A 26,326-nucleotide genomic window follows, 5' to 3' on the forward strand; every position below is an offset into this window, starting at 1 on the left:
TGTTTTAGTTTTTTTGTAATGTCAGGCAGCCAGGGAAATACTTTTATAAATAAGTTTTAATTTTTTAACTTGCATTTTTGTGGGATCGTGATCTAGTAGAATGTAGGTAGCAAGACCTCAGAGAATAACATCCATTTTTCAATTATATTCCATGGTACTGTGTTGTCTTTGTGTATTACAAACATTATTTATAATCCCTGAAAATGTCTCAGTGACAGCAGAAATATTGGAAGCATTAAAATTAGTTTTTAATCCTTTCCTAGTGCTGTAAATATTCCATTAAACCTCCAACATTATGTATTACAATATGCAAATTCCAACTCTAGAATTACTAAAAACTTAATGATTTTTAAAATAGAGCATTCCTTAGGAAAACTGCACTAAAAAAGGAGATGAATCATGCTGTAACCAAACAATTAAACCATTCAATTACAGAGGAATTCAAAGTTTTCTGTTGTTGATTCATCAGTATCACTTTTTTCCCCTTCAGGGGTGCATTATGATAATCCATTACAACTGGAGTTATATTACAAGTTCCTATAAAAAAATTCAGACTTTTTACAATCTGAGAAATAATGAAACACAGCAGATTATTAAATTTAGCATATTTTTCATTTGTTTATTAGTTACTATTTAACCTATAAACAAATAGTTGGGACAATTTATATATTTTAGTTAAAATATAAATTGTCCCAACCATTCCATATTTGGAATTTTGCAGTGTTTAATTCCATCATCTCCTTTGAAGTGACAAGACCGACAATTAAAATAACAGATGAGATATGAATCATACCTTTTACATGAGAGGGGGGAAGAGAGATTTTTTTTTAACATTTACTGTTTTCTTCAATAGGTTTTACACTCAAAAGGCAATGGCATCCAACTGCTTTAGCCTCTTAACAGAATTCTCACTTTTATTAAAAATACACATACTTCGATGCCTCAAAAGGGAAAAAAAATCACTTTCATAGATGAAAAGTGAATCACACTTGAGTATATATGCCTTTTAATGATCTATTCATATGTAAAATTTTAACAATAATACAATTTCCAGTAGATTAATTACTGAGCAAGGTTAAATCTTTAATTTAACTGATTGTAATTACTTTAAGCCAAAAGGTTTCACGTACAGGTTGACTCAATAGAGCAAACTTGAAAGGATCAAAATTCTTTATTATGAATTGTTTGCTATTGTGTTTTTTTTAGCATGGCATTGTATTTATGGAGCTTTGATTTGGACTTTTCAGCAATCTGTTATAATTAGGAGCATGTTATAGTGGTGTTTAATATATTCAGAGTATACTGCATATAGTTTGTTTGGTTTTCAAGATTACTATTACTAAATCCTCTGGAATGTACCAAATAAGGTTCATGTGTCATAAGCTCGTCTTTTTCATGTCACTTTGTATGTATTTGGTTATTAAAAAAGCAATGACGTTTGCAATTCCTTTAATACTGTATAATACTAAACAGTCTCAAATATAATTGGAGAAACGAAGAATTTGGATACGATTGTCACTAGTGCTTCTGTTGACAAGAGGACAAAATTGTTTGGCTGTATACATACAAAGACTGTACATTATCATTTATTAAAATAATACTCTTCTTAGTATCTGCTTAAAAAAGGTTGATACATTACAATTGAGAACTATGACTAGTCAAAAACTGCTGGTTGAAAAGAGTGGAACATTCAACTCTTAAAAGCTTAATCATTTAGACTAGCAGGGATAGGAAAAACATTCTGTAAAGATAACATAATAAAATAAAAATAATAAAATCAACATGACATCAAATCAAAAAGCCATAAATATCAACATACTGCTAAAGCAGCATTTCTGAAACTAAAATCATATTAATAAGAAAAAAATATTGCATTATATAAATGTATATCATTTAAGGCTAGGAATAAAACAATTCTTTATCAATTTATATTTTGCTTATTTACTATCATGTCATCAGCTTTGCAGAGGTACATAAACACATACATATACATGCATATACAAAAACACACATTTCATGAAAAAATGCAGACAATTGTTACATTAACATCAAACAGCATACATAGATATATTAAAAAAAAAAATTGAAAATAATATTTTTTTTCACGAGATAAACAAATCATTCTTTCTTCTGTTCAATAATAGCCCATAGTTTTAATGATTTTCATTATATGTTCATCCATCATCTATTCATAAAGAAATTATTCTCACAATGACATAAGCTAGTATAATCTATAAATATAACAAACATATTCAAAACTATTTCTGAGTACATAAATTACCTAGGTAAACCCCATGTTTTGAAAATTGAATTTTCCATAAGAAATTATATATATATATATAATATATACACACATACATGCATCTTATCTTCCTGCTACATATTCCACACAGGAATGCCATGTTCACATGAGCATTAATTTAATAAGTATTATATACAAAATATTCCCTAATCCTACATAATCTTATAACAAACTATAGCTTTTGAGAAATATTAAATTTAGTTACACTTCTTCAAATTTCAGTGCAGATTATAAAATCTATACTTTAAATCATGAGTAAGTGTAAAATATTGCAAAATGCCTTTGCTATTTATAATGTTGAAAATATAATGCATCTTTAAAAAAATCTATAAAATAGAGCCATATATATATTTACATTACCAAATGCATCACACTGTCATTAATCCACAGTTTATCCCAATAACCAAAATTTTTCATATACTAATTAGTTTCTTAATAAATAAATAAAAAATAAAGTAAAATAAAATTGGCTCTGCACTAACTTATAGACATAGAATAGATGGAATGACTTCAAGTAATATGAAAGACAGGCTTCAAAACAAACAGGAAAAAAGCTGACAATTTCTTAAACATTAAACTAATGAAAGAAAATTTTTGTTCACTTTGTTTAATTTCCTCACTGTCACACATCTCTATCATTACAGTGTGGTACCTCAACTACATGTCAATACTTTATTAACATGTTGATCCAGGAGCAAGAAAATTTAAGAGTTGTATAAAAACAATCTACTTTACAGTCGGCGATAGGTGCCTATGTGCTGCTTGCAGTTTGGGCACTTGTGTTCAATATTTTGGCATTCTGGAATGCAGCATGGAATAAGACAACAACCCAACCAGCAGCTATAAAGATATAAAATAGCATTAAGATCATGAAAATAACACATACAAAAATTACAGTTCAGATTTCAAATCTGTATTTGTAACCATTAAAGTATACAATTCAGTAATTTTATAAAATAACGAAAGTAGTTCTAGTTAAAGTATATAAAAATAAATATTGGTTGGCATAATGTTCAAATGGTTTGTTATATTTCTACAATAAAGACCATGATTTTCTTTCATAAAGTTATAAGTCCAATGAATACAAATTAAGAACGCAATACTAAAAATATTATTATTACGTAACACCTCCAGGGAGTTCAAAGACTCATTGAGGGAGGGCACCTACTCTACAATTCTGTCTCCACCACTCAATCCACAACTACAATGAACTGCAACTAACATCATCTACACCAGCGATCTTCAAAGTGTGGTACACGTACCCCAGGGAGTACGCGAGTTGATACATGGGGGTACGTCAAAAAAAGTTTTATATTGATAGGGAAAAAATTAAGTAATTAATTAAAGATAAAGAATATTACTTTCTTTCATCAATTAAACGTATATCTAATATAGACAAAGACGTTATAAAGATCCTGTAAACTTAAATTTGCGAGTAGCGCACATTGGGCAACTTTGCACACATAATCGTCCGTGGCAAAGCTGTCATGTTTTTTAAAACTAGGGAGTAAATCTCTTACTTTTTGTCATTGTTTGTAGAGCATCCTAGTGTTGACAAGCCCAACTAGAGAAGGAAAATTGCTTAGTTATCCTGCTATCTACAGATGATGCCACAGTTGTATTAATTATTTGACTATTAGCAGTAAGCTTAACAATTTTTTAGTATATATTGTTTCTGTGCAATTCCAACACCTTTTTGTGCTTACTTTTATGTTTACACTAGAAATAGTGAATTAATATTATCAATAGTAAATGAATTATATTTAAATTTTACAAATTAACTCTCACAAAATGGATAAATTTAAAAAAATTTTCTCCAAAGATACCGCAAATTGAAGATAATTATGATAGTGATATATTATTATATGATATATTATAATTATATACTTCTACATCAGACAAACAACAAGGAAAAGATAGGATTGATTCTTCTATTCAAACAAGTTCGTTATCAGTCAAATTAAGTGATAAAAACATTAATCTGAAATTTAAAACCTTGCCCAAGAAAGTTCGAAATTATCAAGACTACTTGAAATGGGGATTTACATCGACGATAGTCAACAATGAACCTAATCCTACATGTGTATTGTGTCATGAGATGCTATGTAATGGAAGTATGAAACCATCATTATTAGTAAGACACTTAAAAACTAAACATCCTGAACATGAACACAAATCTTTAAAATTCATTGAATGATGTTTGAAGATATGTAATTCCAACAACTTAAAAAAATTCACTAAAATTAATGATAAATATTTGGAGGCATCTCTTGAGGTTGCATTCTTAATTACAAAAGACCAAAAGCCACACACCATTGGGGAAACACTTGTACTCCCAACCGCCATAAAAATGGTAGAAATAATCCATGGAAAAGAATATGCAGATAAACTAAAATGTATTCCCTTATCAGCAAATACTATTGGTAGAAGTATAGAAATCATTGCAGATAATTTAAAGAAGCAACGTATTGCAGTATCAGAAGCCATCAAACAGAATTTCAAGAAATTATGAAAGAAATGCAAGACCATTGTTCACATTAAATATTGTAATAAATATGTTTGTAAGCTGTTAATAATAAAAATAATGTGTAAAAATATCTAGCATTTTTAATTATTATATGATGATACATGGCATATTTCCTCTTTATAATACTTATTACAACAGATTTTTGCTCAATCAATTGGGGGTATGCACTATTTATTTTTTCTGTCTTGGGGGTACGTGATCAAAAAGGTTTGGAGACCATTGATCTACACCAATGCCATCTACCGCCCATCATCGCCACTAGTATTTTCACAGACAATCGCAAACATCCATGCCCACGGCGGCATTCAAACCCGCAACCTTTTGGCTGGAGAACAGATACACTGACCTCTCGGCCAACCAGGCCGGCAAATGTTAATTGTGTGGAAAGAGGAGGCATTAGTTTATTTACACATAATAAACTATAATGGAATTCAAATTGTGAATGTTTCTTTTCACACATACATTTTGTAGTCTGACATCTTTGCTTACAAACATATTTCACAAAATCCTGACCTGTATCAGTTGATTGTGCAGTCGATACCATTCAAAGAGATCTTTTCTGGCATCACTTCTTCAGGGGAAATAAGTTTTGCATCACAAACACCAAATTATGACTTTGTGTATAATCTTTTATAATTCTATTCCTAGTGTCCAGTTTATAAAACTATCCTCACATTTTTCAAGTACAGTAGCTATTATAAAAGGAGCATCACCTTTTTCCACAGTCCACTCTGGGAACTTTAATAGGCACATAGAACTGACACAAACATCAGAGTATTTAGTGTTAGAATTTTTTTTATCACACAAAACAGTCTATTTGAGCCAAAACCATCAGGTTCATCATCTATATATTATGTGTATGGGAAATTTGCACAGGCATTTATTCTTTTAAATACTACCAAGTAATAAAGTGAATAACAAAACACTTGCATGTAAAAACTTATTACAAAGAATTCGCTGCTTATCCTTGTCTAAGAACAAAGCACTGAATTTCTGAGGATGTCCCATGTGGCATCCTCAGGAAGAAAGAGAGAGAGAGAGAGAGAGAGAAATGCATTCTGAAGGCCTTTGCCCAGTAACTTATTTGCATCTCAGCATAGAAGTCTGAAAATTAGTAGTCTGAAAAGTTACTTTTTCTCCAAGTCTGTTGAAATTAGCATTTCAACTATTCTAAAAATGACATTCATATTTGAATTCAGTCTTATGTATTGCCTTAGTCTGTTTCTATAGTATCCTATATTTGCCATTCACAATAGTCTGTTAAATCACTTCAATATTTATTTACAAATATGGCATAATCAAACCCCTAAACTCTTGGAGTTATGGAAATATGTTCAATTAAATCAGCTCCATTAAAATGATATGAAGATCAGTGCATACTTGGTGAATACTCAGTAAATGTTGGTATTTTTTCATAAAACCTCAGAAGAATCTGAGGTTTCATGAGAAAGGCCACAGGAGGAAGGTGTTCAAGTACACTGTCTCTGTTATGGTTTGGGTTTGCCTTATCTGTGCAGAAACTTGAGAAATAAAGCTAGGAGGTCAAAAAATGGATGTTTTACAGTAGCACCATCTTGAAGAGAGAAACCATACTTGGACAAAAGCTGCACCCAAAATGATCTCTGCAAAAAAACAGAATGCACATTGACATTTATTCAAGAAGTGTTTTCTTCAATTAACATTTTCAAGTCAAATTTAGATTTGTTAATGTTCTAGCAAAAGAGAATGAAACTGAAATTTTATCTCAAGTCATTTATTATTAAAGAGCAATTTCTTTTACTGAAGTGCCATGCCATGCCACATTTTTTTGGAAAATCAAGGGTTGGATGCTGGGTGAGAACGTTGAACAGAGTGGAAATTGAAGACCTTCATTCCAACATGGCTAATTTCTGTAACGTGTAACTTTCTCAGAGCAAGTATTTGGATCAAGAGAGTGGAAACAGTAGTCTGATAATAGTAAGAATGAGTACAGATCCTGGAAGTCATCCCACTTACAATGTAAAAGGTCACAAGGTTGAGAATGGCTGAGAAGAGGTCATTCCATCAGAGATGAAACTTGTGCAATATTATGGTCTCCTGACTTATTGAGACAGCATGTTTGTAAAGAGAATGGTTGAGAAGGTCTTCAAGTGTTGGGTGAGTGGAGAGAATTATCTGATATTTTAGTTTGGTAGATGGATGATTTGCATTAGGTCACTACTTAAAGGAAATATCTCAGCTTCTCATCCAATTTGATCAGTAGCAGTGGAAAAAGAAGCTAACAGGAGTTGTTTACATTTATATCATCAAGGAAGATAAGTTTACTATTTGGTAGCTAGGCTGCAGGAAATCAAGTTTCAAGAATAAAAAGTCAGAGATTAGAGTGACTTTTAGAATCAGAGAGAGAAAAACAACATATGAATGATATAAAATGAGATAACAAAACCTAAGCCAGAGAAAGTCAAAAAGAGGAGATTCAATAGATATTCCCAAACTATACAAATGCACATGCCATCTTTATGGAAGAAGGAATCACAAAGTAATTTAAACAACGAATATGAATGGGTGGTTGTTGTAACTGCTATTTTTTGGGCTTCAGTCAGAAACAGAAGGTTGGATCTCCATGTCTGTGGGTGGTGGTGTTTCACATGATTTATGGTTTATACTGCAAACACTGGTGAAGGGGGATTGTGGAAGTGATTTAAGGGAGCAGAACTTCGACAACTATTGATAATCAAGCAGATTCCTTACCGAACAGGAGATCTTGATTAATAATAGTGGAAGAATCCATATCATGACTTTATTAGTTGACAGATTTCTGCATTCTAAGAGAAATGGGAGCAACAGATTTGTCATCCCCTTTAAAGAATAGGCTGGATATGAAATAATTTCTTATGTGTAAAATAAATCCCACTGGAATAGAAAAGTATAAAAAAAGTTACACAAAACAGTTACTACTGAGCACTTTCAACACAGTTGGACAAGCATCAGAATTAGCAGAATTCTGGGGATTTAGAGACTCTTCTTATTATATTATTATCAAAAACAAACAAAAAAAAACAGGAATTGAATCTCCTGAATCTTAATAAGGAGGACGCTTATCAAAATCACCAATGCATAAAGCCAGAAGACTGGCTTTGTTTATGGGTAACAATGAAATATCACCACTGAATACAAAAGAAAATAAAGAGGGTTGAGCAAACTACCAACAGCTATGGCAAAAGACCAGAGAGCACGACTACATTTAGACATGATAAAGTTTCTTGAATTTGGCCTTTCAGAACCAATTTCTGGATGTGCCAATTTTTAATATTATTATTTTTTTTTTTTATGTGGTTCCCACCCAGGAAAGATTAACTGAAGGTTAACTGAACAGTCTTGGCATACCTCTTGGAGAACCAAATTGGACATCATGAGAACTTAAAGTTCAATGAAAAATAAATGTTTCGATCAAAGGAATGGAAATGACTAATCAAGGAAATGAAGCACAGAAATCACAAAGATCATTTCATCTGGTGTTCTTATAATGCCAGATGGTATGCAGATGTGAACAGCTGTGTGAGCATTGATCCACAGATAAACAACTCATACTAGGTTGTGACAAACTGCTTAGAAGACAAACACTATGCACAGCATACTTACTCAGAAGCATCACTGGTGTGGAAGAGACAAAGAGAATCTGAAAAGTAGTTAAGGGTTATCTGGATCTGGATGGCATATGAACAATATGTATGAAATGATGGTAAACAATGTCTCAGAATCTTTGGATTAGTGCAGTTGCAAAAGGGAAACCAAATAAGAGTTATAAATATTAAAATTCTAGCAAAGATAATACTAAGAAAGTTGGAATGAAGAAAAAAAAAACATAGAAAGGAAATCAGAAATGCATAATGATTGATAGAAGAAATTACAGCTACAAACAAATCTGATAGAGAATGCGGCTGAGATTTTTACCAAAAAAAAACAGATCAAAAAGTGGATATTTTAAGTCTGGCTCACTGATCACACCCAGTGCTCTGAATACATGTACCCTTATATGTGTATGTTCAGGAAGAACATGTGCACAGAAAATAAAAATAACTGAAATGTATAAATGAGAAGAAAAGTAAGATTACTGACTGAAGAAGTTGAAAGTTGAGTTTAAAACAAAACAACAAAAAAAGTATGGACTGACGGAGTGGAAATGAACATCACTGAAATTAGAACTAAGACTACATATATTTATAAAATGAATCCAGAATGTTCTGCAAGATTTACAGTTTTCTTCAGGTGATTTTTTTTTTTAATGGTTACTGAAAATGGGAATGACATTATATATATATAATATATATATATTATAAACCATCCGAAGCCTATTCATCACAACCTGAAATATCCAGGTGTTTACAAGTTGTGGTGCGATTGTAATATTCCTTATTTTGGACAGACTAACAAATGTGCTGAACTTCGTATAGAGGAGCATAAGAGAGACATCTCCTATAAAAGATCACATGCATCTGCCCTATCCAGTCATGTTCTTTTCTCATAATGATCTACAAAGTCACTCAGTTTGCTGGGATAAATCCGAAAACATTTTTCGCTGCAATGGTGAGTTTGAAAGGAAAATCGTGGAGTCTAGGGAAATCCTCCTTAATCCTGAACATTTGAACAGCAATTTGAGTTACAACATCCCTGATAGCCATGCTGCAGTTGTTCAATACTGGCGTTCACAAGAACTTACAAGATCGCATGCAACAAACAATAGCGCGTTAGATTGAACAACTTGAAAAATACAACGTTTTTGTGTCAATTATGTATTGCATTTTTTGCCTGTAATTCTCAATTTTTTGTAACTTCAATTTTTATTACTGTGTTCTATCTTAAGTGGATACCTGAAGAAGGCTGAAAGTAGTTGTATCATTTTCTTTAAAACTTTATATTTTATCTCAGTTTAAGTCATTAAATATTTATTATTTAAAATGTACTATTATAACTGAGTAGAAGCTCAGGAACACACACACACACACATATATATAAAATCGGTATTCCAAAGGTCAGAAGGTTAAATAAGGAAGGTGTGAAATGGATGAATGAAGAGAATAAGCATGCAATACAGAAAAGAGAAAAAAGAAATTATGGAGGCAATATAAGAGGTGTGGTAATAATCAATTTCATGATGAATATAAAAAAAAAAAAAAAATCCTAGGGAGTTTTTTCGATATATAGCTAGGAAAAAAAAAAGGAAAAAAAAGAATGATTATGGTAGGATGCCAATGATTGTAGAAACTGGTGCAAGGATAACTGATGCAAAGAATATAGTTGAGATATTTAATGAGCAGGTTCAAGAAGGTCTTTCATTCTTGTGAATGTATATTAATGATATTGAGGAAGATTTGAATCATGTGGAATTTGAGAGCAGTTGATGAAAAGGAGAGACTGACTGTGAGTGAGGAAGAGGTATATGGGGAATTAAGCAACCTTATATTAATAAAGGCTGCAGGACTTGATTATATATATCAGTGTATTTTAAAGGAATGTGCCAATAAGTTGACATCTGCCTTGACATATATGTTTAATACGAGTCTTAAACTGGATCAAGTTCCAAAGTGGTAGAAGAAAGGAAGGCAAGATTGTACTGATTCATAAAGAAAGTGGCAGAATTCAAGGATCAAATTATAGGCTAATCTGTCTGTCAGATATTGTGGTTAAAGTGTTTGAAAGGCTGATGAGAACCAGGATCCAGAATTGGGTTGACAATAATGGTATTATCTTTGATGGACAGCATGGATTTGCTAAAGGGGCGGAGAGGGAGGCATGTTTCAGTAATCTAGTTACTTATTACAATAAAGTGACAGCTGCATTGGACGTGGGAAATGGATACACAGTAGTATACTTAGAGTTTGCAAAGGCTTTTGATAGATTACTGCATGATAAGTTGATAGGGTAGAGGGTTGGATATTAGACTAGGGCATTGCATCAGAGATTGGCTGTCTGATGGGTATCAACAAGCTGTATATGGAGCAACAATATCCCAGAAGAGGAAAGTCACTAGTGGTGTGCCTCAAGAGTATTTTAGGGACACTGCTTTTTCACCTGTATATTAATGATATTGAAGAAGATTTGAATGGGGATATATAGCTGTTTGCAGCTGATGAAGGTTATACAAAGGTATAACCTTCATCAGTTTCTAGTTTTCTAAAACACTTTTTAAGGTTGGTAGAATTTTTAACAAGAGAGGGAGAATTATTTGGGCGAGAGTGGCAAGTTTATATGTGGGACTGTTTATATTTATACTATCCACAATAGGGCATAAGGATGTACCTTGTTTGTGAATTTTTGGTGTTCCCTATATAGATAATGTGAAAGGGCTTGAGAGTTAACTGTTTCTTTAGACGAGGAAGTGACTTTGTTAATAATTTGCACATCTTATTCTTCTGCGAGTTGGTGGGATCCCGATCTATAATTTGGTATGTTGACTGACCTTGTAGAAGTGTGTACATTTTGCTTTCATATTCTGTTCAATCCATCAGCACAAGTTGCATTCCCTTTGTCTGCTTAGATTATAATAATGTAGTTATTAAAATCTATGCTGATGGGTGCAGTGCTTGCTCCCAGCAGATATAAAACACACTGGCATGAAAATCTCTGAACAGTGATTGGAGCGTTTCACAAGAATAAAACTGATTTTGTGCATCAATTTATTACTACGGATGAGACTTGGATTCACCATTACATACAAGAATCCAAACAGCAGTCAAAACAGTGGACAGAAGCCGGTTGTTCAGTGCCAAAGAAGACAAAGTGGGTTCCATCAGCAGGAAAGGTCATGTCATCAGTGTTTTGGGATGCTGAAAGGCATTTTGTTTATTAATTAGCTTGAAAAGGGTAAAACAATAACTGGAGAATATTATTCTGATCTTTTAACCAGACTAGATGAAAAAATTCATGAGAAGAGACCCAGTTTGCAGAAGGAAAAAATCATCTTTCATTAGGACAATGCACTTGCCCCCAAAGGTGCTTTGGCAATGGGAAAATTAAGGGATCTGCACTATGACCTGTTGGAATATCCACCCTATTCACCAGATTTGGCTCCCTCTGACTTCTATCTCTTCCCAAAACTAGAACTCTTCCTTGCTGGTCAGCGTTTTTCTTTGAATCAAGAGGTGATGGCAGCTGTAGAGGAGTATTTTGCAGATCTTACTGAGAACCACTACAGGGATGAGATAATGGCACTGGAGCATCACCGGAATAAATGCATTAGTCTTAAGGGAGATTATGTTGAAAAATAAAAATAACTTTGAAATTATAAATTTGTTTTTTCATTGTTAGGCTGAGAACTTTTCAGACCTTTTATGTTACAATTGCTCAAACTAGTCCCATTGTTATACCAGATTGTAGTTGTCATACGTACTGTGACAAACTGTTTCTGTGCTTTCCTTCATGCTTACACGTTGATCAGAATACATTATGAAAATCATGGAACTAACTACTGCATTTGAATAAAACTTTAATTTAATATAAACCAAAATAAGCACTCGACATTTCGACCTTCACATTAAGGTCATCATCTGGAGTATACAAATATATAGAAAGAAACAAGCTACACAACAATCTACATGGTATGCTAAAGTTACTGATCACCTGTTAAACTACTGACCTGACCTCTGGTGCAGTCTATCCTTTACTGTTTACGCAAGCCTACACACACCGGCCAATATTATGCATGCATATATTATACATGATAACTCATATCACCACCCTTCGCAAAACTTTGGGGTCATTAACACCCTCAAAAACAGAGCTATAACCATTTGCTCTAATGAACAAGCTCTTAAACAAGAATTAAAAATTATTAGCAATACATTTATAAATAATGGCTATAGCAAAATTACTATTAAGAAAGTTCTTCATAAAACTTCATCACAAAATAACAGATTACAGTAAAACTATAGCTATTCCATAGATTAAAGGGTTATCAGAAAAAATTAATAGAATCCTACACATTATAATCTTAATGCCACTTTTAAACCACCTTTAAAATTAAAAGGCATTCAACGCCTCTAAGGATCCTCTGCCCCCATTGGAACACCCTGGACTTTATTGCATCTATTGCACTTTATATTGGAGAAACTGAACATATAATCCCTATCTGTAAAAAAGAACACAAGCAGCACATTAAATTTTGGAGAAGTAGGCCTCTCAGATTATGCTCTTAACACCCTACACCAAAATAGTTGGAAAAGTACTTGCTCTTTACATCATATAAAAACCTGGTATGAACAGAAATTTAAAGAAGCATGTGAAATTTCTATTACCACCCCTCCCCAATCTTAACAATAGTGTGGCATAAAAATCCCAAAAATTTGGATGGCACACATTCGACTCACTTAGTTTTCCAGCAAAAAGCAATTTTCAGCTTTTATTGGCCACTATCTATACTAGTTTGTTGTAATTTATATGTATACTTATATAAGTAATTTTTTTTGGTGTGAACATGTTGCTCTTCAGCTTAATTTAATTTTAACCTAATAATAATAACAACATGATTCAAGCTTTGATGTAGTAATTTTTTTTTTCTTTTTTACACAGGTTAGGCAAAGTGGGGTGGGTGCTTAAGGGTCAAAGCTGTATAAATGAGAGGAGACCTCCACATAGCCTTTAAAGGAATGTGGAAAATCGACCAGGGCTTCTGACCTAATGTCCAATCCTCACCTTCTCGTGGTATCTACCTGGATACTGAACAAACGAGGATGGGCTGGCAATTTGGGATTTAGCCAACCAAATTGTATTCTTATTGGTTAAACCAAAACACAAAATGATGGTACAACATGACAAAATTTCATGTCGGCTGGGGTGTCGCCTGGTTAAACAAGCCCCCCCCCCCCCCCATTGTTTTCGCCAGGGAACCAGGGTGAACAGCGAAAAGTCAGCTACTGAAACAAATCTGAAAACACACCCCCAACTCAACATCACCAGAGTTAAAGATCGGTACTATCAACATAAGAAGCCTGAATGGCAAAGAAATGGAGCTAGCTGACGAATTAGATAAGTACCAGATTGACATAATAGGGGTGACTGAAACAAAAAAACACAAAAACTGGTGAGATCTTTCTGAGCAATAAATACAAAATGTTATATTCAGGCAATGACAATCAAGGAAAAGAAGGCGTAGCCATAGTATTCAACACAAAATACGAGGCTAATCTTCTTGAATGGCAGGCAGTCTCAGGTAGAGTAATGTGGGCAAATATGAGAATAGGGAACTGGACAATCTGACTTATTTGTGCCTATGGTCCCACAGAAGAACTTTAGAAAAGCAACTGACACAATGAAAAAGGAAAAGTTGGTCCTTGTTGGGGATCTAAATAGCAGAGTAGGAAATGATTGTCAGTCTGCTTAAGGGTCAAAGCTGTATAACTGAGAGGAGACTTCCACATAGCGTTGAAAGGAATGCAGAGAACCGACCAGGGCTTCTGACTTAATGTCCAATCCTCATTTCCTCGTGGTGCACCCTGTTGGGTATCTACCTGGATACTGAACGAACGACGATGGGATGGCAATTCGGGATTTAAACAACCAAATTGTATTCTTATCGGCTTAAACCAGTATAGAAAATGATGGTATAACATAACAAAATTTCATGCTGGCTGGGGCGTCGCCCAGTTAAACAAGGCCCCTACTGTTTTCACCAGGGAACAGGGCAAACAGTGAAAAGTCAGCTACTGGAACAAATCTGAAAAAACACCCTAACTCAACATCACCAGAGCTAAAGATCGGTACTATCAACATAAGAAGCCTGAATGGCAAAGAAATGGAGCTAGCTGACGAATTAGATAAGTACCAGATCGACATAATAGGGGTGATTAACAAAAAAGACCAAAACTAGTGAGATCTTTCTGAGCAATACATACAAAATGTTATATTCAGGCAATGACAATCAAGGAAAAGAAGGAGTAGCCATAGTATTCAACACAAAATACGAGACTAATCTTCTTGAATGGCAGGCAGTCTCAAGTAGAGTGATGTGGGCAAATATCAGAATGGGGAACTGGACAATGAGACTTATTTGTGCCTATGGTCCCACAGAAGGTTCTACTAAGGTAGAAGTGCAGGAATTTTTTGATGCTTGAGAAAAAGCAACTGACACAATGAAAAAGGAAAAGTTGGTCCTTGTTGGGGATCTAAATAGCAGAGTAGGAAATGATTGTCCAAAAATATTTTGGCAAAATTTGGAGAAAAGAGCAAAGCTAATAATAATGGCAAATATCTGTTGGATTTCTGCTCAGGACATGGACTGGTTATTACTAACACCATGTTCCAACATAAAAATGTGCACAAATTCACATGGAGAGAAGAGGCAAGTAATAATAGTCTCTTTGACTATGTTATTGTTGATAGTGATATTTTCTCCCTAGTGCAGGACACCAGAGTGTACAGAGGATTTGAAATTGGAAGCGATCACTATTTAGTCTTGAGCAGGATAAAATTCAATTTCATATTGAAAAGAATAATTTGTAAGAAAGTTTTAAGGTGAATAAAAGTTGAGCAGCTCTCAGATGTGAACTGTAGACTAAAATACACAAACATGATTGAAGAAAAAATGAAAATCTGAGAACAGGAACCAAACCTTGGAGATTCAGTGGCAAGCCTTGGAAAAAACCCTCATTGATTCAGCCAGAGAGGCATGTGGTGAGGTTGTTTGCAAGGATAGAAAAATCAGAACTCCATGGTGGACACAGGAAGTTAAAGAGGCAGTGAAGAAAAGAAGAAAGCATGTCAAAAGTTCCTGGCAAATAAGTCAGCTTGTGCTCTTAGAGAATACAGAGACAAATGTAAGAAAGCTAAACACTATGTAAAACTAGCTAAACAAAAGTCATGGGAGGACTTTGGCAAGAACATAGAAAATAAATATCAAGAAGGTGGTAAGATATTCTGGAGGTTGTTGAAGAAGCTTAGAAATGGAGTGCTGTAAAAGGAGCTAGAGATGATAAAGGTGACATGAAAATGGGAGAAAAAGATATTCTTGAAGTATGGAGTAATTACTTCAAAGAAATTGCTAAATGAAACAAGTAGTGATAGCACAGTGGTAAAAAACACTCAACAGGCACACAGTCAGGAATACATATCCATACTTGAAGTAGAAAAACCCATCAAAGGCTTAAAATGTGAAAAGGCAGCAGGAGTAGATGATATTCAACCAGAAATGCTGAAGTATGGTGGTATAAGAGTCTTACAGTGGCTGCACTGCATAGTTCAGAATGCCTGGACAGAGGGACGAATTCCCGATGATTGGCGTAGAGCTCTCCTAGTACCCATATATAAAAAGGGTAATAAAACTGAATGTGAGAATTACAGCGGTATTTCCCTACTGAGAGTTCCTGGTAAGATATATGCAAGTATACTTGAGAAACGGTTGAAGAAAAATTTAGAAGAAAAGCTTGGTGAAGAACAAGCTGGATTTCGGCTGTCAGGATCAAATCTTCACTTTACAACAAATAGTGGAGAAATCATGGGAAAATAACAAAGATCTCTATTTGAGTTTTGTAGATCTGGATAAGGCATATGATAAGGTGCCAAGAGAGAAGCTATTCAATATGCTACAGTTATATGGTGTCAATGGAGCATTATATCAAGCAATACTTGGTGTTTATTTGAGTTGTAAGTCAGCAGTTAGAATTGAAGGAAGAACAGGAAGATGGTTTAATTTTAAATCTGGTGTGAGATAAGGATGTACATTATTCCTTCTGTTATTCATTATCTATATTAATCACATTATGAAGGAAAGTGGTATTAAACATGATATCAAAATTGAAGATGTTAATGTCAGCTCTTTGCTTTATGCAGACAATGTTATACTTATCAATAAATCCACTACAAGTCTGCACGATTTCTTGACTAAATTGAATAACTGTTGTAATAGATATGGTATGAAGGTCAGCAATAAAAAGACAAAGACAATGAAAATAGGCAGAATCGTTGAAAATGTCAACTGCAATGTGAACACTGTAGAACCTGTAGAACAAGTAAAACATTTCACCTACTTGGGCACGATTTTTAGTGAAGATGGTAAATTAAATATGGAAATAGACAACAGAATCAAGGTGGTATGGTACGAAGTCAATTGAATAAATTCATATGGAATAAGAGAGAAATTAGTCGGAACACTAAATTAGCTATATACAAGACAGTGTTCAAACTAGCTTTAACTTATGGATCTGAGAGCTGGGTCAGAAGTAAAACACTTGACCAAAGACTGACCGCAGATATGAGAGTCCTGAGAAAGATTAGAGGTGTGAACAGATGGCATCAATGGCAATATCATATTAAAAACGAGGAAAGAACTTGACATTGTCAGCATCCAGGAATGCGTTAGCAGAGCTAATCTTAGGTGGTATGGTCACTTAAACAGAATGGGCGAGGAAAGATTAGCAAAACAAGTGTTCTCTGCAAGGTTGGCAGGAAAACGACCCAGAGAAAGACCAAGATATAGGTAGATTGATATGGTACAAAGTGCCTTAGATGATAGAAATATAAGATCTGAGAATGTTGGAGTCTTGACAGGTAACAGACTGATTTGGAGGAAAATTGTAGATAGGAAGTTAGTAATGATGTAAATTTTTCATGTAGTACTATCTTATTCTGTACACCCCTTGAGGGTACATGGCAGGAATTTGATGATGAGGTCAGGTGAATAATTGTAACAGTTGATCAATAACTTTAGCATGCCATGTTGATTGTTGTGCAGATATATGTGTGTGTGTGTGTGTGTGCCAGATGATGACCTTAATGTAAAGGTCAAAATGTCGAGTGCTTATTAATACCAGTGAAATATCAGCAATAAGTTAATAAATAGTTATTTTCTTATCAGTCTGTGTTCTCATTTATACCATTAAAATTAATCAACAAATACAACAAAACTACCATTTAAAAAATTATTGATAATTATTATCCCTCCCCCAGACTACAATCTGAGATGAAAAAAATTTCAATACTAAAGGAGCCTTGAACAAATAGCAAGAATTCTTTGTAAATTTAATATATATACACTTCCTTAAAACCAGCTCAGACTGTTTTCCTTCCTACCATCTACAAAGAATAGATCACCACATCTTTCCTTAACAGTTGTCTATCAAGTACCCTACTATGTCATCTTTGCTATTTTTGGCAGTTTGGCTGTTCTACCTGGATTAGAATTAAAGAACATCAAGTCTATTACATTTTTGGAATCTGACAAGTCTGATCTTGCTTCTCATTCTATTGACACTAGGCACAGAGTTCTTTGGAACCAAACAAAACTTCATCCCAGTAAGTTCAATTTGATTATCTTTTCCTTGAAACATGTGAAATGCTATAAAATTGCCTGAGCTTCAACCAATCAGACTGCATAGCAATCTCCAAGTTTTGGAAAGTGATGACTATTAATTGTTCATAAGTTTTTATTTAAGTTAATAATTATTTTATCTACTTAACTTTTTTATAATCATTCCTTTAACCTCTAGTAGCATAATCATATACTTCAGTTGCGACTGCAACATTAGCTAATATATGCATGATTTATGAATCACCGAGATAAAGGTTTTGAATGTAGTTAACGGACTGCCTACCTTAACAATGTCCACATAACGTTGGATAAAATATATAAAAAATATAAAATTCTATATAATTTTTGTTATATGTGTAGGAAATATTTATCAGCTAGTCTGTAAAATAATCATTTTAAGACTATAGCCTTGGAAATGTTAGATTTTGTCAAGTTGTTTCACTCAACCATGAACACATTATTCGTACTTCATATGGGAAGAAATGTGGAAAAATGAAACTGAAACTTTCAACTTTCTTTGGAACCTAAACATAATTTTGAAGAACAAAGCCTTCAACAAGCAAAGTGGTAGTATTTCACTAGACAATGAAACTCTTCTATCAGATATAGCTTTTCCTCTGAGGGATGTGGATAGCATCTCGATTCCTGACTACAGATTCATTCTTAAGTAGTGCCCTACACTCTGATAGTTCAATTCCTATTCGATAGGAGGATATATCCACACCATTCCATCAACAGGAAGGTGTAGGTAGCACATTTAGTTGTTATAGACAAACTAGACTTTTAACTGCAATCAGTTTCGTTATGCAAAGCAAGCTGAGCATTCTGACTCAAAACACACACACACAATTTATTCTTAGGCATCTCCACAGAGTCAAAGACTCATTATGGGGAAAATCAAAGACTCATGAACACAAATAAAATCTATGTCCTTTTCCAAAACTCAACAATGTGTGGTGAACAATCTCTGAAATCACCTACTATTTAAAAACCTAAACAATCCTATAGAAGCTTGAAAAGTTTTTAGCATTGGATAATTTTTACTCTCTGATGCAAGATGACTACTTTTAATTGATGGAAGCCTGGAGTGACAGAGGAGTATCATGCTTGGTCATCAGAGTAGGAGCTCCCAGATTATCTAACTCTTGGCCCTAACAGCATTAAACATGCTATAGACATCCAACCTTTAGTAACTAGGACTGCTATTAAAAAAAAGTTGACAAAAATATGAACTGTTTATTTTACAAAGTACATAATCAGCTTACTCATTTCATGATCTAAATAATCTATAAGATAAGACCATATTATTAATGAGTTAATGAACTATTTGATGATTTCAACAGCAGAAATTGGCTATTACATATTAAATGCTTTTTTTAACTCTTGGTAGTCTGTTTCTAGTGTCAGCAGGACCATTTAATATCAGGGACCACTGTTAAAAGTAATATCAGAATTTTTTTTTGACTTACCCCAAAAGGATCAGTCCACCTGACAAAAGCCAAGTGAGCAATCCTGGGACAGCAGTTGTTTCTGTCATAACTTGAGCACCACAATGAGGGCAGGATATTTGCATTGGATATGGACCACATTCTGCTACATTCACAACTGTCACTGATGTCACTAGTAACAAATCAAATCATAAAGATACATTGAAAATATTTAATTTTAATCACCCTGAATGAATATTATCTCAAATTATCATCCAAAACAATTTTCCAGTTTTAAGTTCAAGGAAATACAATAAAAGATCAGTTAAAAATAGCTAGAATTAGTCTTTAGCATTCCTAAATAAATAGAGATCAGCTGTTTAAGGTATTAGATTTTCAAAATTAATAATCATTAATGATCTATTTATAATCATCTATCTATTTATGAGGTCTGCTCAAAAAAGTTCCAGTACAATGACTATAATAAAACTGGGCATATTAGTGTATTGTTTTGTAGGCAGGTATGTGTACAGACAGTGTAACACGACGAAGCAATCCCAATGTCACTGCATCACTTTAGTTACCCACAGTGCTTTGAAGAATGAACTTTTTTTATTATTTTTTTTATTTCCCCCTTTTTTGCATGCCACAAAATAGCCATAAAAACTAATCATATGCATAAAACAGCTTTCAGGAATAATACCTGAAGCTGCTATAAGACATCTCGGTGGTTCAAAAGTTTAAAGGTGGTTGAACTTTGACTGAAGATGACCTGGATCACGCTGGACAACCATCAACATTCTGCATCGATGATTTGGAGGCTCATGTTCACAAAAAAAGTTTAACAATCAGCAAATTAATGTTTGAGAACTAGCCTGTAAAAAAAAAGGAATCTCAGCTGAAGATTTGGAAATGAGAATTACTGCAAAATTTGTACGGAGACTTAAGCTCACTGAGTTCTTTCAACTGGCAAGTTTCTGGCTCAAAAGAATATTACAGTCATGCCTTATCTACCCTATTCACCAGGTTTCACTCACCCCTTATGACTTCTTTTTTTATTCCTAAGCTAAAATCTGTTCCAAAAGTGGAGAAAACGCTGAGAACACTGCATTGAGGCAGGAGAAGAATATTTTAAAGGAGATATGTTCCTATAGCTCATAATTTATTAAAATATATATAAAAAAATAAGTCATAGATTTTGTATGGGGTACCCAAAAATAACCGGAATTTTTTTTTTTATATATAATATGGTATTATAAGCTTATAATACCATATTCTTGTCTCTATCAAAGTACTCTCCATGCAAGTCAATGCACTTGTCCCAACATTTTTTTATACTGCTAGAAACAGTTCTGGAACTATTCAATTGGAATATTGTTTATGTCCTCCAGCAACTTTACTTTCACTTTGTCCCATCAACAAATTGTTGCCCTTTCATGGCTTTATCTGTGGGAATAGAAAAGTTACGTGGGGAGAGAAACATTCACATGATGATTTTTTTTTTTTATCCTCTGTGAGCAAACGAGACAAATTTAGGGGACACACACACATTTCATTTGCAAATCTTTTGTTAATATTCGGTGGCATGAACTCCATGACAAATTCTTCTCTTCAGAAACTGCTTAGTGGTCTTTTGGCAATCTTCATTGATTGTCTGGCAAACCTTTTCGATGTTTTCATAATTTCTGCTTGTCGAAGATCAGCCAGAATGTGGTTGGTCTTCAACTGACATGTTCCAATTTTAGAAATGGGAAACCACTCATAGACCTGCATTTTACCTAAAGCATCGTTCTTAAAGGCTTGCCAAAGCACAAGTTTTGGCTGCAGTTTTATCCAAAAGAAAACAAAATTTCATGCACACTTTCTGTTCCTTGTGTCAGCAAAGGTGTGGTCACAAAATCGCCAAACCTGCTTGTAAGCACTAACAAAAAAAAAAAAAAGCAGTCAGAACAACAAACCAGTTAACCCAGGATGATGCCACTTGCCAGACTGGTGCAGAAAAGTACACACTCATGATATCTAGTGGCATCATCCGTAACTAGAAAATGAGTGTGTGGCAAGTTCAGATTCCGGTTATTTTTGGGTATCCCCTTGTACATATTCTATTTCTCACTTGTACAATAATTTTTCAGATTAAAAAAGTATGTGCAAGCAAGCAACATCCTGGTTTCAAAGCATCCAAATCTAAGTGGGATACCAGAAGAAACCATATCCAAAATTAGTAGAACCAGCTTTCACTGTTTAGGAAATTACTCAACACAAGAAAAACTTTGATCTTTAATATAAACCTTTCTTAAAATAAGATATCATTTGATGGCATTAACTTATTTAAACAATACAAGTAAACTGATTCTAATTTTAATCGTAAGTTTACTTATTAGTCATTTTATACTTATTAATGGCTACATAATAGCTTTCTATAAAATTGCGCGCACACTTTTTTTTTTTCCTGCCATAAAAGTATTTGAGTACCTCAGAATGAGAAAAGAAGTGATGAAATCACTTCTTTTCTCATTCTGAATATGGCATTTTAGAAAAATAAATATATAATGGAAATCAGTAAATAAATACATTCAGTTTAAAATTAAAAAAAAAAAGTTGTATAAAATGGCATGCAAAATGTCATTTATTTGAAACCATTTTAGCTTTACTATTACATTCAATGACTCTGAACATAAATAATTCATGCTCAGCAACAGTTACAGGGTTGTTAAACCATAAAACAAGATGAAGGGAAATGCTGCAATGAATCCATTCTACAGTTTGGGAAATGGAAGTAGCTTAAAAAATGCTATGAATAATACTGCACTTTTCCAGCTGTGCAGTGGTATTAATATGATGTGGGGTTTTCTGTGGTATGAAATCATTCCATTTCTTTTTACTAATACTTTCACAAATGAGATGGGTAGCTCCACATTCTGAATAATGTTGAGCTTCCTCAATTTATGAAATGTTGAAAGGGTGGCTCTATACCATGAATAGTGGTGATTCAACAACTGGATCCTGTTTAAGGATAATCATGTACCTTGAATGGACTGGCCAGCTCAGAGTACCAGTTTAAGCCTAACTGTTCCTGGAGGCCAACAATGCTGAGAGCACTTAAAAGTCCTATGAAAAGAATGGGGGTGAATTTCTTATGAAACTTGTCAGAAGTGGAAAGCTTACCCCAGACTAAATGTTGTAACAGATAAGGAAAAACCACTTTATTTAAAAAATGCAATATGCTACTTTGATTTTTGTCTGCATTTCTTAGGTGTTCCAATACATTTAAGCAACACAGTGAATGCACAAGACATTTTGGAAATAAGCATTAAAACAACAACAACAAAAATAATAATAATAAATAAATAAATAAACTGATGCTTTACAAAAAAAAATCCTCCCTTAGAGAACATCCCAGTTGCAAAAACCATCAGTATCTTTAAACTGAGCTACTAGAAGAAACCGTAAGTTTTTTGGCAGATATAGCTTTCACCAGTTATAATATACCTTGACACAAACACCCTAATTTGTTTAAAGATATATACCTACAATAGTAAACTTATAACTATAATAGTAAAGTTATTTTAATAAAATTATTCAACTTTTAGCATATTCAGCTCATTTAGTATATTGTAACCTATACACAAAAAATATAGTTACATATAGTTTAATTTCTAAATGGATTTTTCAGTTATCACTCCACCAAAAAATATATATCATCACATTCCTGATAAATAACATCAGGAGTGTGTACAATAATAATAATAATAATAATATAAACATCATGTAGTATTAACTTTCCATCAAAAATATCTCTCCAAAGTTTGTGCCATCTTTTCACTGTTATTTTCTGAATTCTCATATCTGTATCTTTCCAACCAAAATAGCTTTGCTTACGCTATTGTCTGGTTCCATATTAAATTTACATCTTCATTAAAAATTATTTTTCATAATATTATATAATAGTTGAAATATTCTACTTGTTCTAAAGATTCATCGTTGAGAATGCAGTTGATGTTTATGTTCCAGCCTATTTTCATAGTTATTATAATTATGGCTATTTTGCCTGCTTCAGTTTAGGAGTGCCCCTCGGCACTCCTAAACTGAAGCAGCAAAATAGCCATAATTATAATAGTTTATTAAGAGGAGTAACATGGGAGTTTTCCCAGAAATAATATACACTATTTTCATAGTTTTATATTTTTATTGCTAATTTTCATGCTGTATTTGTTAGTAATTACAGTAATTAACTGAGTTAATGAATCCTGAAGACTAATACTAAATTTATTTATTAAAATATCATGTACATAAAAGTAAAAAGCCGAGGTTAATATCTCCAATTCTGACATAAGTTTAACCACTCAAAAGGCAACATGTATGAAACATATCAATAAATTTATGTTTTGAATCCATGTTGAATATTATCCAATTATTATTAATTAACAAACACTTCACATCTATGTACTTACTGATGTGTAAACACTTCAGCATAAGCAAAGCCAGTTTGGATGGAAGTCAGTTGAACAAATTCATATAAAATATGAAAGAAATTAGCTAGAGCACACTCAGTTAGCAGTGTTCAAATCAATTTTAACTTATGAATCTGAAAGAATTAGAAATCAAAGACTATGATATAAGAGCACAGACATGAGAATTCAGGAAAAATAAATAACAATGAAAAGACGGCATGATCATATTATAAATGAGGTGACATAAAACAATAATGGCAGCATAAAAATCCCAAGAATTTGGATGGCACACATTCAGTCTGCTTAGTTCTTCAAGTTTTCCAGCAAACCCTGACTTTAGGACTAAGCAATTATTTCAGATTTTATTGGCCACCATCCATACTGTTTTATTTTAATTTATATCTATACTTATATGAGTAAGTTTGTGTGAACATGTTGCCCTCTAGCTTAATTTATTTTTGTAACCAAATAGATACTAATAACGGGACTATGGTATTGATGCAGTAAGTTTTTTTTTTAGAGGTCAGGCCAATAGTTTTAACAGTAAACCAAATCAATGTAGCATACCATGTAGATTGCAGTGCAGCTTGTTTCTTTGTATATTTAACAGTTGACCAAATCAATGTAACTTGAAGCATACCACGTAGATTGTAGTGCAGCTTGTTCTTTGTATATATATATATATATATATATATATATGTGTGTGTGTGTGTGTACTCCAGATGATAACCTTAATGTAAAGGTCAAAATGTCGAATCATTATTTTGGTTTATATTAAACTGAAGTTTTACTCTAACAGGGTAGTTGTTTCCATAATTTTTATAATGATTTCCTATGATCATTTTTCACAAAAATGTCATCTGTAATTTGACATTTCTTAAAATCTTATCAAACCTAGCAACAATAGGCCATCATCTACACCAGGGTTTCCCAAACTGTGTTTCGCAGAACACTGGTATTCAGCGGAATGTGAATAAGCGTTCTGTGAGAGGTTCTCCTGGATGTCATTTTAGCTTTCTAAGCATTTTTCATGAATAAATATTTTATAGTGGAAATATTCTGAGGAGAATAATATTCACTAATATGTCGAAAAGCTCAGACCCAGAACACCTAATAACACCTGTTTAGCAAATGTTAGTGCCCAAGCCGTGTATTTTTAAATGTAAGTATTTATGATCCTTTCTTTTAGTGTTACATGGTGATCAGCATTAATTTTAGAAATTATGGAGATTACAATCATGTTATAAATACTCTTAATATCCTGACATTTTGATCTTCATATTAAGATCATCATCTGGAGCAATACAGGACAAGCTAGGTTACATTACATACAATAAACTAAAGAAATTATGAATTGATCACAAGTTATTCTACTGGCATGACCTAGTGAAAAAAAAAAAAAAATTATTATTTATAAACTATATCAAGCTAAATTCCATTTATGATAACATGAATAAACATTCTTTCTTACAGATAGTTTTCTTTCAGCAACAATGATGTCCTACTTTTAGCATTACGATTGTTATTTTTGATTTAGGATCCTGAATTTTCTACAGTCCTGTTTATAGTTGCTCTTAGAGAGGAAGGTTCCGTGGGTCGAATATAAGCCTTTCATATGTTTGGGATTTTTATATCATCATCATTGTTCAGATTGGGGTGGTTGGTAATAATCTCAAAGGCTTACATTACATACAATTTGCGTTCATACCATGAACGCAATGGTATTTAAGCCTTCATACCATGAAGGCTTAAATTTGCGTTCATACCATGTTTTGGTGTGATGTAGACAACTAGTGCTTTTCCAGTCAATTCTGTGTAAGGTGTTCAAGGCATGATCAGAAAGGCCAGCTGCACCATAATTATTATATTTAATGTGTCGTTTATGTTCTTTTTGTCATAGGAATTGTGTGTCCTGTTTATTCTATATACTGTATGTTACAGGCGCAATAAATATGGTATACTCCAGGGTGGGCCAGCAGAGGGAGTGGATCTTTGGATGAGTTGAGTAAGCTTTTCAATTTTGCAGGAGGTTTAAAGATGGCTTTGAGGTTGTATTTGTGTAGTATTCTGTTTATTTTATCTGATGTCCCTTTAATGTAATAAATGATTATAGTTTTATTGTATTCTGGTTTGTCTTTATTATTGAGATCTTGTAGAGGATTTTGTTAATAGTGTTTTGGCTGTATCCATTTTTTTGAAAAGTATTGCTGATAACTTTAAATTTGCCTTTCACTGCCTGTTTACTGGAGCAGATCTTCAGAGCCCTGTTCTTTAGAGTGTTCATGACATCTAGTTTTTGTGTTGGGTGGTGGTAGGAGTTTATGTGTATATATTTGCCAG

At 33.3% G+C, this 26,326-nt stretch overlaps 1 protein-coding gene across 2 annotated transcripts in view; it reads right to left on the minus strand.

Annotated features, from left to right (window-relative positions):
• Positions 1–1,432: 1,432 nt before the first annotated feature.
• LOC150092809 (LITAF domain-containing protein-like) overlaps positions 1,433–26,326 on the minus strand; it is a 98,113-nt gene continuing 73,219 nt past the window's right edge. For both annotated transcript variants that reach the window (XM_090414586.1, XM_090414587.1), the window contains 2 exons: positions 19,578–19,728; positions 1,433–3,142 (listed from right to left, as the gene is read on the minus strand). In XM_090414586.1, the coding sequence (XP_090270712.1) occupies positions 3,034–3,142; positions 19,578–19,728 (260 nt within the window). In that variant the 3' untranslated portion in view covers positions 1,433–3,033. The remainder of the gene's footprint in view (positions 3,143–19,577; positions 19,729–26,326) is intronic.

The sequence above is a fragment of the Typopeltis vanoorti genome, chromosome 25, assembly GCF_054136105.1.
Source record: "Typopeltis vanoorti isolate ZY-2024b chromosome 25, IOZ_Tvanoo_1.0, whole genome shotgun sequence".
Taxonomy (NCBI): Eukaryota; Metazoa; Arthropoda; class Arachnida; order Uropygi; family Thelyphonidae; genus Typopeltis; species Typopeltis vanoorti.